Below are 16,142 nucleotides of genomic sequence, written 5' to 3'. Positions count from 1 at the left end.
CAGAATCCATAGACATTAAAGAAATACTACAAACAACTGTGTTCATACAAATTTGACAGCTTAAGTGAAACAAGCTGATTTCTTTGAAAACCATCCACTACCAAAACTCACTCAAGATGAAATAGATAACCTGAATAGATCTGTAACTATTTTTAAAAATTGAATTTGTAGATTAAAACCTTCCAAAAAGAAATGTTTGTGCCCTGATCACTTTACAAGCAAATTCTTCCAAACCTTTAAAGAGGACATAGAACCACTTATACGTAAGTCTCTTCCAAAAAATAGAAAACAACTTATTCTGAGGCCTGCACCACTATAATTCCAAAACTAGAGAAGGACAGTACAATAAAACTTCAAAACAATTTTCCCTCATGTACCTAGACCTAAAAATCCCCAAGAAAATAGGAAATTGAGAATAATCCCGTGACCAAAAGAGGGTTATCTCAAAAACACGAGTCTGTTTCAGTTTTTGAAAAATAAGTTAATGTGACAAGCCACGTTAACTGTGGGTATCCACACCATATGGAAGAATCCCAGAAACACGTTGAGTGAAAGAAGCCCACCTAAACAAGTATACACTGCATGGTTCCATTGGTATGGCATTCTTGAAAAGACAAAACTATCATCTCTGGTTGCTAGTGGTTAGAGGTGAGGAGAAGGTGTAGCTATAAAAAAAAAGATAGCACAAGGGAATTATTTGGGGTGATAAAAGTGTTAAGTATCTTGATTATGGAACTGGTTATGTGTATCTATTCTTGTGTTAAAAACTTGTGAATGTGGCTGGGCATGGTGGCTCACTCCTGTAATCCCCAGCTGCTCAGCTCCAGAGGCTGAGGCAGGAAGATGACACTCAGCAATGGCGAGTTGCTAAGCAACTCATTGTAACCCTTTCTCTAAATAAAATACAAAATAGGGCTGGGGATGTTGCTCAGTGGTTGAGTGTCTCTGAGTTCAATATCTGGTACTTGTCGCCCCCCACAAAAAAAAAAAAAAAACACTTGTGAAACTACATTTATGAAAATGTTGATTTTACTAAAATAAAAAAATTTCAAAACAGGGCCCCAGATGGAACTATAACCCTAGCAGTTATTATTCTGCCTCCCTTTGGGACGTGTTAGGAATTTGCAGCTGGAATACATATCCTGACAAAAGCAATTAGTCAGCTGTAACTAATTTTTGCCACGTGGGAATGGAGGCCTAGCATTGCTAGATCTTTTGATTTTTCAAGAGAAGTCAGAAATTCATATTTTTATGTGAAATGCAATTCTTCAAAGCATTGTTAAGTGATTTAATTTTTTTAAAATGCTACCTTGACCAGCATAAATCTGAAAATTAGACATACTGATTTACTGCTATTTCTGATATTGTTAGATGTTTTAGATGTAATAGATAATTGTAGGCAACTTAGTGCTAAAAAGAACCTTGTTGCTAGAAGGATGGTAAGCATCTTAAGGTTGCTCTGTTGGGGATGGAGGAAGTATATGGTATATTTATAGTATATGTGGATGGGTGTAGGCTTCAGAAGAGGAATGATATATTTAACAGAAGAGGAGTGCTGGTGTGTAGATAGCATCAGAAAAAAGTAAGTCAATGTTTCTTATCCTGGAAAGTGGAAGTTTCCATTGGAGAAGACTTTAGAGAACTGAGGGCCTTTTAAGAAAGATATGTCCAATTAAAGGGATGAAATAGTTTTATAACATAGAAAATCTGGCTATGGTGGTAGAACATGTGCTTAGCATGTGTGAGGCTGTTTTAGTTAGCTTCTGTGTCACTATGACCAAAATACCCTGTAAGAACAATTTAGAGGAGGAAAAGTTTATTGGACTCATACTTTCAGAGGTTCAATACATAGATGATGAGCTCCATTGCTCTGGGCCCAAGGTAAAGGAGCGCATCATAGTGAAGGGCCCAGAAAGGAAAGCTGCTCAGCTCATGGCAAATCAGAAAAGTAGGAAAGAGGGACCACAGGGAAGATGCATCCTTCCAGAATATATCCCCCAGTGATCCACCTCACCAGCCACGCCTCTCCTGCCTACAGTCAGACCTTTCAAACTATGATAGACTTGATTAGGAGACAGCTCTCATAATCCAATCATTTTACCTCTGAATATTCCTTCACAGGAGCTTTGGGGGGACACCTCACATCCAAACCATAACAGAGGCCCTTTGTTTAATCCCCAGCACCCAAAGAAAGAAGAAAGAAAAAGAAAAGTAAAAAAGAAAAGCTGCAGGGCTCAATATTGGAGTTGGCAGAGGAGTAAGCATAAGGGTGAGCCATGATTGGCAGGGAGACGACTGAGGTGAACTGAAATGAAGATAGAGGACATGCGTGCAGGATTATATTTGGTACATTATGGAAAGAGAGGATTAAGAGTAGAGATCCAAAGGATAGGAATTGATTGAACAATATTCTGTTTTCTGTCTCCAAATTTAGACAAATGCTCTTCCTTCTACCTATAAGGTTTTACTTCAAATTCCCTCAGCTTTATTTAACTTACTCATGTTTGAGATTCTTAACTCAGATGTTTGTATTACACTCCTGGAAACCATCTCTGGTACTCTTTCCTCACCTTTTCCCAAGCTCAAACCTCTTCTTAGTATTCCTATAGCATCTATACATATCCTTATCTTAGTGCTCACCATTTTATATTAAATACCTTAAAGTTCCCTTACAAAATAATATGATTCCTTGGGTTAGGATCCATGTTTTAGTCATCTCTTTGCCTCAGACAGGTAGCTCAGAGCCTTGCACAGAGCTGGTATCAACCAATATTTGTATAACTGAGTTAGGCCAGCCCTTAAATTTTGATTAGTAAGATGGATGTAGACAATGCCTGGAATTTCTTTCGCCTTTTCACCAATGGTAGAATAGGCCCATGAGTTGTTTTGCTAATGATTCAGATATGCTTAAGGCACAAACAAAACTCAGTAGCCAGTCAGCAGTTTATTATTAAGGCCAGGACTTAGACTGTATCCCCAGTGTCTCCTTTGTTTCTGGAATGCAGTGGTAGTCTTTGCAAGTGATGAATGGTAAGGGAACACTTCCTGACTTTTGCATTTGGGCAGCCAGGATTTTAGGTGATGCTATTACAATAACCATTGCTCAGATTATTCATCCCACTACATTCCTATCATTTGTCTTTGTAGGAAAATCTGATGATGAATAGATTTGAAGGATTGTATATTGCCTGGTTCATGAACAGAATTCTCTTCATCAGAATCTAGGCATATTTTATTGGGTTTATGTCTTGGCAATTTCCCTACACAGAATATTCCATTGACCTTCCCAGAGATAGCTTAAAACTTATTATAACTACAATTTTTCATTTTTGTGTTCAATAATTCATCATTATTTGATTCTCCTGGGCTGCTTACACAATTCCTTCTGCTTTCTGACCTTGAACTTACAATATTGCTATTCTTTCTTTTGGAATATATTCCTCAATTTCACCTGCAGAGTTTTACTTTAGACTTTTTTTTTTTAATCCTCTAATAAGCTTTCTTCTTTGGGTTTTTCTGAGGATTGAAAACCCTTTTAATAGTGAACTTAAAGGAATGAAAAACTAAGTAAATTTATTTTTTTTCTTTTTCTCACTGTGTTACTCAGACTGGCCCCAAATTCCTGGGTTCATGCAATCTTTCCACTTCTACCTACTGAGCATCTGGGACTATAGTCACATGCCACCACATCAAATAGAAACTTCTTTTTCAATTTTAGTGTTTCTCCCTTCTCACTGTCTCTCTTCTCCATCATAGAACTAGGGGCTTATTTTTCCCCAGCAACTAATGAGAAGAATGCGGAAGGTGCCATGCCTTCTCATTAGTGTACTAGGTTTGAGTACCAAGAGTGTGGTACTATTAATTAGTCAATCAAAAATTGAAGAAGGGGGCTGGGGTTGTGGCTCAGCGGTAGAGCGCTCGCCTCGCACGTGCGAGACCCTGGGTTCAATCACCAGCACCACATAAAAATAAATAAGTGAAATAAAGGTATTGTGTCCAGCTACAACTAAAAAATAATAAATAATAAAAAATTGAAGGGGCTGGGGTTGTAGCTCAGTGGCAGAATACTTGCCTTGCACATGCAAGGCACTGAGTTTGATCCTCAGCACCACATAAAAATAAATAAATAAGCCAGGCATGGTGGTGCATGCCTATAATCCCATTGGCTTAAGAGGCTGAGACAGGAGGATTGAAAGTTCAAAACCAGCCTCAGCAATTTAGTGAGGCACTAAGCAACTCAATGAGACCCTGTCTCTAATAAAATACAAAAACAGGACTAGGGATGTGGCTCAGTGGTCGAGTGCCCCCGAGTTCAATCCCTGGTACCAAATAAATAAATAAATAAATGTATTGTGTCCATTACAACTAAAACAAAAAAATATTTAAAAAATAGGAAAAACCATGTTAAAAAATTGAAGAAGGAAATTCATGCCTTTAAGGAATTTATAATCTAATTAGGATGATAAATAAAAGATACAAATATCTTCTCCAAGCCTCTGCTTTTCTTTTTTTTTCTTTTAGTCTTCAAATTAGAATAGCATACTTTCCTGATAGGGTTATATTATCCAAAGCTTCTCTGGGTGAGTTCCTGAGCTATAGTATTCAGTACTTGCTGGTTGTATTTGATGGGTAGATACCAAATAAGTAGAAACAGAGTAGATACCAAATAAGCAGAAACATGAAGAAGGCAATGAACATAACATCTCTACTGGACATAAAGAATTAATGTTAAGATAAATTTTATATACAAAGATATAAAGCAATAAAATGTAGGGCACATTTAGAGAACTCTAAGTAATTGGTCTGACCAGGCCAAAGGGATGAAATAGAGGGGAGCATGGTGAGAGATGAGGCATCTAAAGTAGGCAGGAAATTAGACTTAATCTTGTAAGGAATGGGGAACATAATTTATATGCAGTAGGGGAGTCAAAATTAGTGGATGCTAAAGAAAATTTCTGATATATTACATGTTTTTTTCAGGTTTCACTTGCCTTGGAGCCTCTATCAGAAACTTACAAAAGCTACAATCCTCTTCCTATCACTGACATGGCAGAAAATGTGCTTTTACCTAAGCAGGGATCCAGAGAGAATACTGAATCCAGCCAAACCCAGTTTCTGATTCCATCAAGGTCCCATGGGGTACCTACCCTCAAAAATGATGGAAAAGAATTAGGAGCCAACAGTAGTAGATCAACCACACCAAGGTAATTACTAGAGTTAATACCAGTATGTCAGCTAACTCCCATTGTACTTGTGATTTCTTTCTTTCATTTGTGGTTAAGTGAAAAACTGAAGACAGAAATACCATGATTCATTCAGCATATAATTTTTAAGTTCCCACTGTGGTCCTGGTTCAGTATCAGGAGCCTAGAAATTAATAAGACACAGTCCCCGAGGCTGGGATTGTAGCTCAGTGGTAGAATACATAATTAGCATGCCCAGCAACAAAACCAAAAAACCTCACAATTCCTGTTTTTAGGGACTATTCACAATCTAGTGGAGAAGCCAACGTACAAATAAATAGGACCAAATAATATGTAGATGTCCATGAGGGAAAAGAGGGAAAGGAATTATTTTGTGGAACAGAATAGAATAAGAGAAGTAGATCTTTCTCTCAATTGTTTATGAAGCATTTGCTTTATATCAGGCTCTGTGCTCACCGTTCCCCCATCTTTTTGTGCTAAATTCTTTATTTCATTGTTTTACTAAAGATTCAATCCCACAGCTTTAGGTAAAGCATCTGTTATTTAAGAGATGTGAAACAGTATTACAAAGTCACATTGCAAGAAAGTCACCTCTTTCAAAAGTCCAAGCTATATTGCCATCACTGATCCTCTTACTGACTCTGACAAAGTGGCATGCTACCACAATGGATTAGATACTGATGACAATGTCCTTTTTTTTTAAATAGGGGAAAGGACCACTTGTACTTTGTAGAGAACTCTGATACAATAAAGGATTCTTTCTTTGGACTACAGCACCATCTTAATTCAGGACAGAGTTTAGAGTCTGTAACTATAAAAGGCAAAGCACCACGGAAGCAGATGTCTCTTCACAACAGTTCTGAATTTCAGCCTCAAATTAGATCAGTTGCCAAGAGTCATAGTGACTCCTGCATTCTTTCTTCAAACAACCCCCCTACCAAGGACCTTCTTTCAGGTGTGTATATATTTGTGAACAGAAACTAAACTATATTTATTGGGATTGCTCTGCTTATTAGCATACCTATAAAGGAGAACCAAGACTTGTGTTTGAACTAGTTAAATAAAAGACTTGCTGTGGTCTAGAATTTCTCACCATTTAACGATAGCCCTACAAGTAACTTTTTTTTTTTTCATTTTTATTTTTAATTGACACATAACAATTGTACGTATTTATGGTTTACTTTGGGACATTTCAGTGCATGATATATTATGTATAATGATCAGGTCAGGGTAATTGGCATATCTGTTACCTTGGATATTTATCTTTCTTTGTTAGGAACATTCAAACCTGTTTCTACTAGCTATTTTGAAATATTCAATTAATTATTATCAACCATAGTTATCTTATTATTACTGTAAAAATTAGAAGTTATTCTTCCTATCTAACTGTATCCTTGTATCTGTTAATCATCTCCTCTTTGTCCCTCCCCCAACACCCTTCCCAGGCTTTGATAACCACTCTTCTGTTCTCTACTACTTTGAGATCAACTTTTAAGCTTCCACATATAAATGAGAAGATACATTATTTGTCTTTCTGTTACTTTTAATTTCACTCAACCTAATGACCTCCAATTCCATCCATGTCTACCAAGGAACTTCTAAATTAGTTTCTTATAATTGCAGACTGGGGAAGGAACTATTTAAAAGAAATTGGATATGAGGGTAGTTTTTGTCAGAGAAAAATATTAGTTCTTACTTTTCCCCAAATAATTCAAGACATATATGTTTTTTGTATTATCAGCACCATTTACTTTTACTGTTGTACAGAGAGGATAGTACCAAATTCATTTCACATTCTGAAAACTGGTAGTCTTAATGAGAATATTCAGTGCATAGCATAATTGCTAATCTTAAGCCTGGGAATTAACTTCTGTGTCGCTAAATAGAAGTAGAAAGGAGACAGGTTTACCCATATAAGGGCTTAGACTGGAGGGGGTGGGGTGGGAAGCAAATGGGAATAGAATTAAGTACCACAGGTTAGGGAGTGGTACAATGAAAGCAACTAACTGGCTTTTATTATACCATATTATTACTGTGACATTGTTAGTATGACAAGAATTTGTTTCCATCCCCACAAGTAAAATTTCCAAAATAGAATATCTATAGCATTCATAGGAAAGTCTTTTAAATAACTACTAAGGTACATAATTCATATTAGTAAGGACATCTGGTTTGATTTTTGTTTGTTTTTGTTCTTGTTTTTTGTGTTGCTGAGTATTGAACCCAGGGCCTTACACTGTACCACAGAGCTGTGTATCAAGCCTGGTATTTTTTTTTAATGAAGAAAACATTCTGTTCATAGTTTTTCAACTGAAATGTCTATTTTAAAAAAATATATTCCAAGATTATAGTCCATTTATTTTAGTCTTTAACACAAAGATTCCATTAACAAGAAAGAAAATTGACGCAGTATTCTCAGTGCTTGTTGAGTTACACTTGGAATATTTTGTATAGACTAGGATACCAGACTTGGAAAAAGTTAAGTGGTTATTTGTTCAGCATCTACCAAATGTTTGTCATTCTTCTGTGTGTCAGGAATACAGCAGTTTAATTTCGTTTCTAAAAAGACATATATTCCTTTCTTATGGATCTTATATCCTGAATGGGAAGGCAAATTATAAACTAGATAAATAAATACGTAGTATCAGATGGTGATAATGGCAAATGGGGGGAAATGAAGCAAGGAAGGTGAAAGAAAGACTTATTTGTTTTATGTAGGTTTGGTAAATCATTTATTATTTTTGGTACAGGGGGTTGAACCCAGGGGTGCTCAAGCACTGAACTATATCCCCTGCCTTTTTGTGTGTTTGTTTCTCACAGAGTCTTGCTAAATTGCCCAACCTGGCCTCCAATTTCTGCCTCAGCTTCCTGAGTCACTGGGATTATTTAGCACCCAGCATTAAAGGAAGGCCTCATTAAGTAGGTAGCATTACAGATCTAAAGATGATGGAGGCTGGAGGTGTAACTCATTGGTAGAGCACTTAACTAGCATGTGTGAGGCACTGCGTTTGAACCCCAGCACCACACAAACACACACACACACACACACACAAACACATAAAAATTCCTTCTAAGGAGAGTAACTAGGCTGATAAGGAGAAAGAACCAACAAGAGCTATTTAGCCTGGAGAAAACAGCTACCATTTATTGAGCACTAATTATGTGCTAGGTACTATTCAAAGTGCTTTATACCCAGAATCTTAGAAAAACCACTGTGCGGTAGGGATTATATCCCCATTTTAAAATGAAGACATAGGCTAAGAGTTAGAAAACTTCTGCCTTGTCAAAAGGGGCAGTTGCTCCTCAGTTTGTCTTAGGTCCTAAGGCAAAGCCCCCTGCTTCACCCTGCCCTGGTAAGTTCATTGTTTACCTAGGCATGACTGTATTTATTATTATTATTATTATTTTAATCAAGATTATACTGATTTTTGGCTGGGGTTGTGGCTCAGTGGTAGAGTGCTTGCCTAGCACGTGTGAGGCACTGGGCTTGATTCTCAGCACCTCATATAAATAAATTAAATAAAGGGTTCATTGACAACTACGAAAATATTTTTTAAAAAAAGACTATACTAGCCAATTGTTCAAGCCAAACAAAATATGCCAGGCACAACTCCTGGCCTGCCAATGTGCAACCTCTTCTATAATCTTCTAGGATCAGTGGGTTTAAAGATGGAACAAAACAGATGGTAGCTGACTCTGAGTTAATAATCTGACATATGCAAAAATGTGAGAGGACCACTTCAAAAGGTTATAAATTCTACACCACTGTAAATAGTCAGGCATGGGCTGGAGATGTGATGATCCTCTTGCATATTGGATTAAATTTCAAGTAGACATTTGGATGGAATCTTTAAAAGTCTATTCCAAACACAGGATTCTAGAGAACTAAGATTAACTGGGCTACTGCCATAGGACTAGGGCTGAGGTCCCAGGAGGGACACAATAAATAGCTAAGCCCAATGATTTTTCTGGTCTTTATTGTACTAATATACCAGAAAGTGGGAAGTGATGCGGAATGATTCAGGCAGCTAGCTTGTATTTCTGAAATACCAACTACACATTTTGTTTACATACCTTGTTTAGCCAGGGCTGTACCCATGGCATGTAGGAAATAAGTAAGGGAAATATTTGTCCTGAACATGCCAGAGTGCTATATTAGTGTGTGCACAAAGTGGTTATTAAATTAAGGTGCAGGAAGATTCCATGACAGTCTTTATACTGTGAGATACCAGCTTCTCGCTGAAAAGTCAATATAAAATATTCTAAGTCTAAGGTATGTCATAAAAGATTTATGACATCAAAAAATCTTTTCCAAAAAATGGCTGTTTCAACAGTGAAACCACTTGGAGGCTAATGACTTGTGCATAGATTTCTCTCATTTATCTTCCTTAATGTTTATTCCACTTAAAACCTGCTTTGGAAAGTATCTTAGGTACCAATTCCCATTCAGATTCAAAGGACTCAATAAATTGTTCTTCAATATTATCATTCCCAACGGAGTTTTTATTTATCAGAGATGAAAAATAAGCTCAATTCATTATTTTTCATGTGTCTGTCTTGTGTCAGTCTTGTTCTTAATTTTAGGGTTATAATGATAAATGTTTTAGCCCCTGCCCTTAAGGAATTTATTTTAGTAAAGGAGATAGATTTAAAAGCAAATCACAATTATGTATAAATAGATACAGCAATGGAAGTATTCATTAAAACATTTTATCAAATGCCTGATATATGCCAGACACTGTACCAGATACCATGAGTACAAAGACCAGAAAAAACCAACCCAGAATTATAAATTAGGTAAAAACAACAGTTAACATTACTTCATGATAAATTCTTTGATAAAGTTAAATACCAGGGATTCTGAGAGCACAGAGGAGATATTTTGACTTAAGGAACTGATAATAAAGATATTGTGTTAGCTAGCTTTTTCATCACTGTAACTAAAACACCTGGCAAGAACAATTTACAGGAAAAAGTTTATTTGGAACTCACAGTTTCAGAGATCTCATTCCATAGATAGCCAAGTCCTTTAGGGCTCTGAACCTAGGGTGAGGCAGCACATCATGGGGGAAGAGTTTTGATGAAGGAAAACTGCTCTCTCATTGCAACAAGGAAGCAGAGATCAGCCAGGTACAGTGGCTCACACCTGTAATCCCAGCAACTGAGGAGACTGAGGCAGGAGGATCACAAGTTTAAGGTCAGCCTCAGCAACTTAGCAAGGCCCTAAGCGACTTAGTGAGACCTTGTCTCAAAATAAAAATAAAAAGGTTGGGGATGTAGCTCAGTGATAAAGCACCCTTAGATTCAATCCACAGTACCAAAAGAAAACAAAAATGTCTTTAAAGGAAGGAGAGATCCAGGAAAAGGAGAAAGAACCATAAGGAAGATGCATCCTTCCATGGCATGCCCCCCAGTGGCCCACCTTCTTCAGCCATTCTCCACCTACCTACAGTTACCATCTAATCAGTCCATTCAAACTAGGATTAGGTTACAGTTCTTGTCATGTTACCACTGACTATTACTGCATTAACAGAAGCTTTTGGGGGACACCTTATATCCAAATCATAACAGATATGGATACATAATAAAGTACCAAGGCTGTTACCTCCTTAGGAACATTTTAAGTATCAGAAGAAAAGGTTATTGTAACATGGCCTTAAAAATCAAACATTGCTTGTCATTAACCTCTTTATTTATCCACCTTATTAAAGAACTTTAAACCATATCAAATAAAGCCAGTATCAACTAAACTAAAAGGAAAAGCATCCTATTGCATACTAAGGTTCTTTAAATGGAAGACTTTTATATCTAACCAGATTTTCAATTTTGGTAGACCATGTTTTCTTCACCCTCTCTCAGAGAATAAACAAGCCAAATCTCTTTGGGATGCAGACGTTTTCTAGCTGAATCCCAAAGAGATTTTCTTTCTTTTAATAAAAAAATAAATAAAATGAATTCTTAATATAATACTGTGTAGCCATTACTTACTGAGAAAAAGTTAGTATGTTAAGTGGAAAAGTAGTTATAAAACACAATCTATAATATGCCATTTTTGCAAAAGAAATGGATATACAGACACACATATGCATAGATAAAAACTACAAGACACATCAAAATATTAATAATCATTAACTATTTTTGGTACCAGGGATTGAACCCAGGAGCGCTTAACCACTGAGCCATATCCCACATCCCCAAGCCCTTTTTGTATTTTTTGAGACAGGGTCTCACAAAAGTGCTTAGGGCCCTGCTAAGTTACCGAGGCTGGCTTTGAACTCACAATTCTCCTGCCTCAGCCTCCCAAGCCACTGGAATTACAGGCATGTGCCACCATGCCTGGCAAATAATCAGTATTCTTGATTTGTAATATTAATGGGTATATTAATTTTCTATGGCTGCAAAACAACCACAAACTTGACACTTCAAACAATACCCATTTGTTATCTCATAATTCTATATGTCAGAAGTAGTTATAAAACAGAATATACAATATGCCATTTTTGCAAAAGAAATATACAATATGCCATTCTTTTGCAAAAATGGCATATTGTATATTCTGTTTATAACTACTAAAGTCTTCCATTTAAATTATATCTATGCATATATATATACAGACATATATATGCATAGATAGGTCATATGTATCATAGGTCCAGCCTACCAAGATAATCAGATTATCTTAAAAGTTGACAGATTTGGAGCCTTAATTATATCTTCAGAATCCCTTTGAAATAATTCCTAGATGAGTGTGTGAATCACTAGGAAAAGCTATGCGTACACAAAGGGCTGAGACATTGAATTCTGTTTACCACAATGGATGAGCTTTATTTGGTTTAGTTTGCTTTTATTCTCACATCATGCATTGAAGATATGATATTTAAGTTTGGGGGTCTTTTTTCAAGTTTTAAAACTATTTTGATCTGTTTATTATAGTAATGAATGTTAGATGTTTATGGATCTCTTTGGCACATTTTGAGGGTTGTGGTTGTTTTTCTTGGACTAACCACCACATTTTCATAAGTTATAAAACTCTAGACTAGAAAGTAGACACTTTGGTTTTTTGTCTCATTTACCTTCTAAGCAAATATAGAATTCTATATACTTCCCATGTTCCATGGAATAATACCATTGGTCCTCAGTTTTTAAAGGGAAGCCAAAGAACTACAGTGGGATCATATAGATAGAGTAAAGTGGATAAAAGCACAGAATGGGGAGTCATTCTGGTTATACAGTAATTGCCTTTTATTATAATGATTGAAAGTGAAATTCTTGTTGTAAGGCAAGGCCCCCAATAGGTGCCTGAAACTGTATTACTGGGCCCTATATATATACTATTTTTTTCCTATACATACATGTATTTGATAAAATTTAATTTATAAATTAGGCACAGAAAGAGATTAACAATAATAACTAAGAATAAAGTAGAACACTTATTATGTACAAATACCAGTTGGAAGAACTGAATGCCTGGGGACTTATATATCTTTTGGGGGAGGTGGGCAGGGAGGTAACAGGGATTAATTTAGGAGCACTCGATCACTGAACCACATCCCAGCCCTATTTTGTATTTTACTTAGAGACAGGGTCTCCCTGAGTTGCTTAGCACCTTACTTTTGCTGAGGCTGGCTTTGAACTTGAGATCTTCCTGCCTCAGCCTCCAGAGCCACTGGGATTACAGGTGTGCACCACCATACCTGGCTGAATGCCTGGGGATTTAATGACTCCCACAAGAAGGCTATTCTCTCCGGAAGAGACTTTATTGATGCAATGTCAAGATCTAAAACAGTACAGAAAAATAAAAGCTCAGTGAACAACTATTGTTAAGTGAATATCCTCAAGGAATTTTCTTGCCTAGTGGGAAGGGTGGACAAGTAAGCCATTACAGAACCTTGTTGTAAGTCTGAAAATAGAAGGAAATACACTGAATGTTGCAAATATTTCTGCTGGATTTCAGAGTTTTCATTTTCTGTTTTTTCTGCTTTCAGTTCTGTTAGAACAAGGTAACAAACTACGCAATGCCATGGTGATTTCTGCAATGAAATCAAGCCCAGATACTAGCATGTTGTTGGACAAAATTCATCCTCCAATAAAGGAAGATTCTCTTAGACCATCAACCCAGTAAGTTACAGAATAGACAAAAACCCAGCAGTTCATTTTTCTTAATAGTTGTTAACTGTGTTTCTTTTTTTACAAATAAATATGTGTGTTTTTATATATATATAATGTTTTAGTTGTAAATGGACACAATACCTTTATTTTATTTATTTTTATGTGGTGCTGAGGATTGAACCCAGTGCCTCATATGTGCTAGGCAAGTACTCTACCACTGAGCTACAACTCCAGCCCCCAACCTGTATTTCTTGTTAAATTATGACCTGGACAATCTTGGAAATAATTTTTTATGAGGTGATAAAGAAGTCTAAATAGGAGTTAAGATGCTAGTACTGGCACTGATACTTAATAAATGTATAAATAAGTAATTTTGCTGCTCTTTCTGAACTGGAATGCTTGTATATAAAATGGGGATATTTTCTTCCTATTTTTCAGAAATGAAATGGGGTTCTGATGTAGGAAAGATCTCACAGAGTGTAAAGTTTTAGATATATGTAAGCCATTTAAGTCTAAAGTAATAAATTTTATGAATCAGACCAGCTCCATAATATTCTTTTTTTGCTCAATTAATTATGATTCAGATTTTTCCCATCTGTTAGCCATTTAGTGAGAAAGTATTTTTCCACACTTCAGAATCAGAGTGTTGTCTAAGAATCAAGTTGAAGATCATGTCCTTCCTTCAACTGAGGATACATTTTGGAAACATGACACAAAAGTTGATACCAGAGCTATACAGTTGCTATTAGGCAGGTAAGTGCTTTAACCAGCTTCGTTCCTTTCAAGTTCTTCCTACAATTCACTAAATATATTGTTAAATTCATCCTTCTAAAGCTTTGCTTCCTTAACTAACCAGTCGGTTTCTGTTTCTCAACCTACTACTCAATGCCTATGAAATAAAAATTCAATTTTTAGCTTTTTGTTCTTGGCTTCATTTAAGGAATGGTTCTCAATCCACCTTTCCATTCTTATTTCCCAGCTCTTACCAACGCCAATATTAACATGATGTGTGAAAGCAGCATGAATTTTAGTCAGATTTAAATTAAAATTTGAGGTTTGTTGCTTATTAACATTGTGTCCTTAAGCAGATATCTCACCTTCAGAGGCACCAATAAATTTAGAATTGTTCCTAACCTTGCAAAATTATGAGGATTGGAAATGGTGTATGTAAATGAGCTAACACTGTGCTTGACACATATTAATTTGATTCCTAATAGCTATTATTGTTAATATTACCACTAACATGTGCCTTCATCTATTTATTGTTTCTTGAGTAAAATACTATCCCCATTACTGTCTTGGCAAGGTGGTTAAAAGCAGTATGTGTTAAGTTATAAAAGTGTGAGAGGCCAGCCTTCATGGCATTTGCCTGTAATCCCAGCAATTTGGGAGGCTGAAGCAGGAGGATCATGAGTTCAAGGCCAGCCTAGGCAACTTAAAGAAACCCCATCTCAAAATGAAACATTTAAAAAAAAAAAAAAAAGAGGGGAGTATGGGGATATAGCTCAGTAGTAGAGTACCCCGGGCTCAATCCCCAATAACAGAAAATAATTTACATTAATTAATTAATTTTAATTAATTAAATAAATAAGGTGCAAGAGAACATGTTCTTCAGAAACTCCATTTAATTGGGTTAAGGTTTAGACTTCTTAAAGAAAAGAGAAAGACTACATAAACATTTTAATGTGCTAATGGTATAGGTAGAATGAGTAGGGGTTTAATGGAAAAGGAAGTGGAAGCCAGATTTTGAAGGACTTTGAATATTATGTTAAAGGGTTTGGATTTCATGTTACAAATTGGTTAGACAGAAGAGTGGAAAGATTAGTTTAGCAACAGTATGGAAAATCAACTCTACAGGCTAAATGGAAAAGTATGTGGGAATAGTTTTTCCTCCCTGATAGAGTTGTAAACATAAAAAATTAAAGGTTGGTATGACAGGATCTTATAACTAATTAGTTAATTAGTTAGAGAATGAAAACTGAAAAATGACCCCTAGGTTTTTGGGTTAGGAACTCCATGGATTATAATGATTGAAATTGAAATCCTCAATGTAAGGTAAGGATTTGAAGGTAATAAATTCAAGTTTAAGCTTGTAAATCTGTGAAACTTAAGTTGTCTATACAACATTCAAGTGCAATGTTTAGTAGGTGCTTGAATATGTAGAGTGAAGCTTAGGAGAGAGGATTGGCCTAAAGATAAAAATTGGGTGTCATCTACACTGCAGTAATTGAAATCTTGAGAGTAGCAGGATTGGGTACCCAAGGAAAGAATAGGAGAATGAAAGTAAGAATGAAGGACATGCTTTCCTGCCCACTCCTTATTTATTTATTTTAGTTTTTTATAATTTTACTTTATAAAATATTTTTTCTTTTACATTTTTATTGATGCATTATAGTTGTACATAATGCTGGAATTTGTTGTGACGTATTTGTATGTACACACAATATTACAGTATAATTATTGGCCAATATCACTCCCTAGCACTTCCCCGCCTCTCTCCCCATCTCCTATCCCCTGGTTTCTTTCCTCTTTTGATCTCTCTGTGTTTTCATGAGATCCCTTGCCCCTTCTTTTCTTTTTCCTCTCTGGTTTCCACATATGAGAGAAAACATATGACCCTTGACCTTCTGAATTTGGCTTATTTCATTTAACATAATAGTCTCTAGATTCATCCATTTTCCTGCAAATGACATAATTTTATTTTTCTCTATGGCTGTTTAAAACTCCATTTTGTATGTATATCACATTTTCTTTATTCATTCATTTATCGATGGACACCTAGGCTAGTTCCATGGTTTGGCTATTGTGAATTGTGCTACATGAGTATGC

The 16,142-nt window shown here is 36.0% G+C and overlaps 1 protein-coding gene across 5 annotated transcripts in view; it reads left to right on the top strand.

Moving 5' to 3' along the window:
- C2cd3 (C2 domain containing 3 centriole elongation regulator) overlaps window positions 1–16,142 on the top strand; it is a 137,787-nt gene that overhangs the window by 16,615 nt on the left and 105,030 nt on the right. For 3 of the 5 annotated variants that reach the window (XR_011708572.1, XM_071616479.1, XM_027942494.2), the window contains exons 4-7: window positions 4,981–5,204; window positions 5,912–6,159; window positions 13,190–13,322; window positions 13,950–14,066. Coding sequence is in view for 4 of the 5 variants with exons in the window: in XM_071616479.1 (XP_071472580.1) it covers window positions 4,981–5,204; window positions 5,912–6,159; window positions 13,190–13,322; window positions 13,950–14,066 (722 nt within the window). In the remaining variant the exon portion in view is untranslated. The remainder of the gene's footprint in view (window positions 1–4,980; window positions 5,205–5,911; window positions 6,160–13,189; window positions 13,323–13,949; window positions 14,067–16,142) is intronic. The other 2 variants (XM_071616480.1, XM_071616481.1) reach the window with 2 other exon arrangements.

The sequence above is a fragment of the Marmota flaviventris genome, chromosome 9 (assembly GCF_047511675.1).
Source record: "Marmota flaviventris isolate mMarFla1 chromosome 9, mMarFla1.hap1, whole genome shotgun sequence".
NCBI lineage: Eukaryota > Metazoa > Chordata > Mammalia > Rodentia > Sciuridae > Marmota > Marmota flaviventris.
The sequence above is the reverse complement of the archived record's forward strand: the minus strand, read 5'-3'. Positions and strand labels throughout refer to the sequence as shown.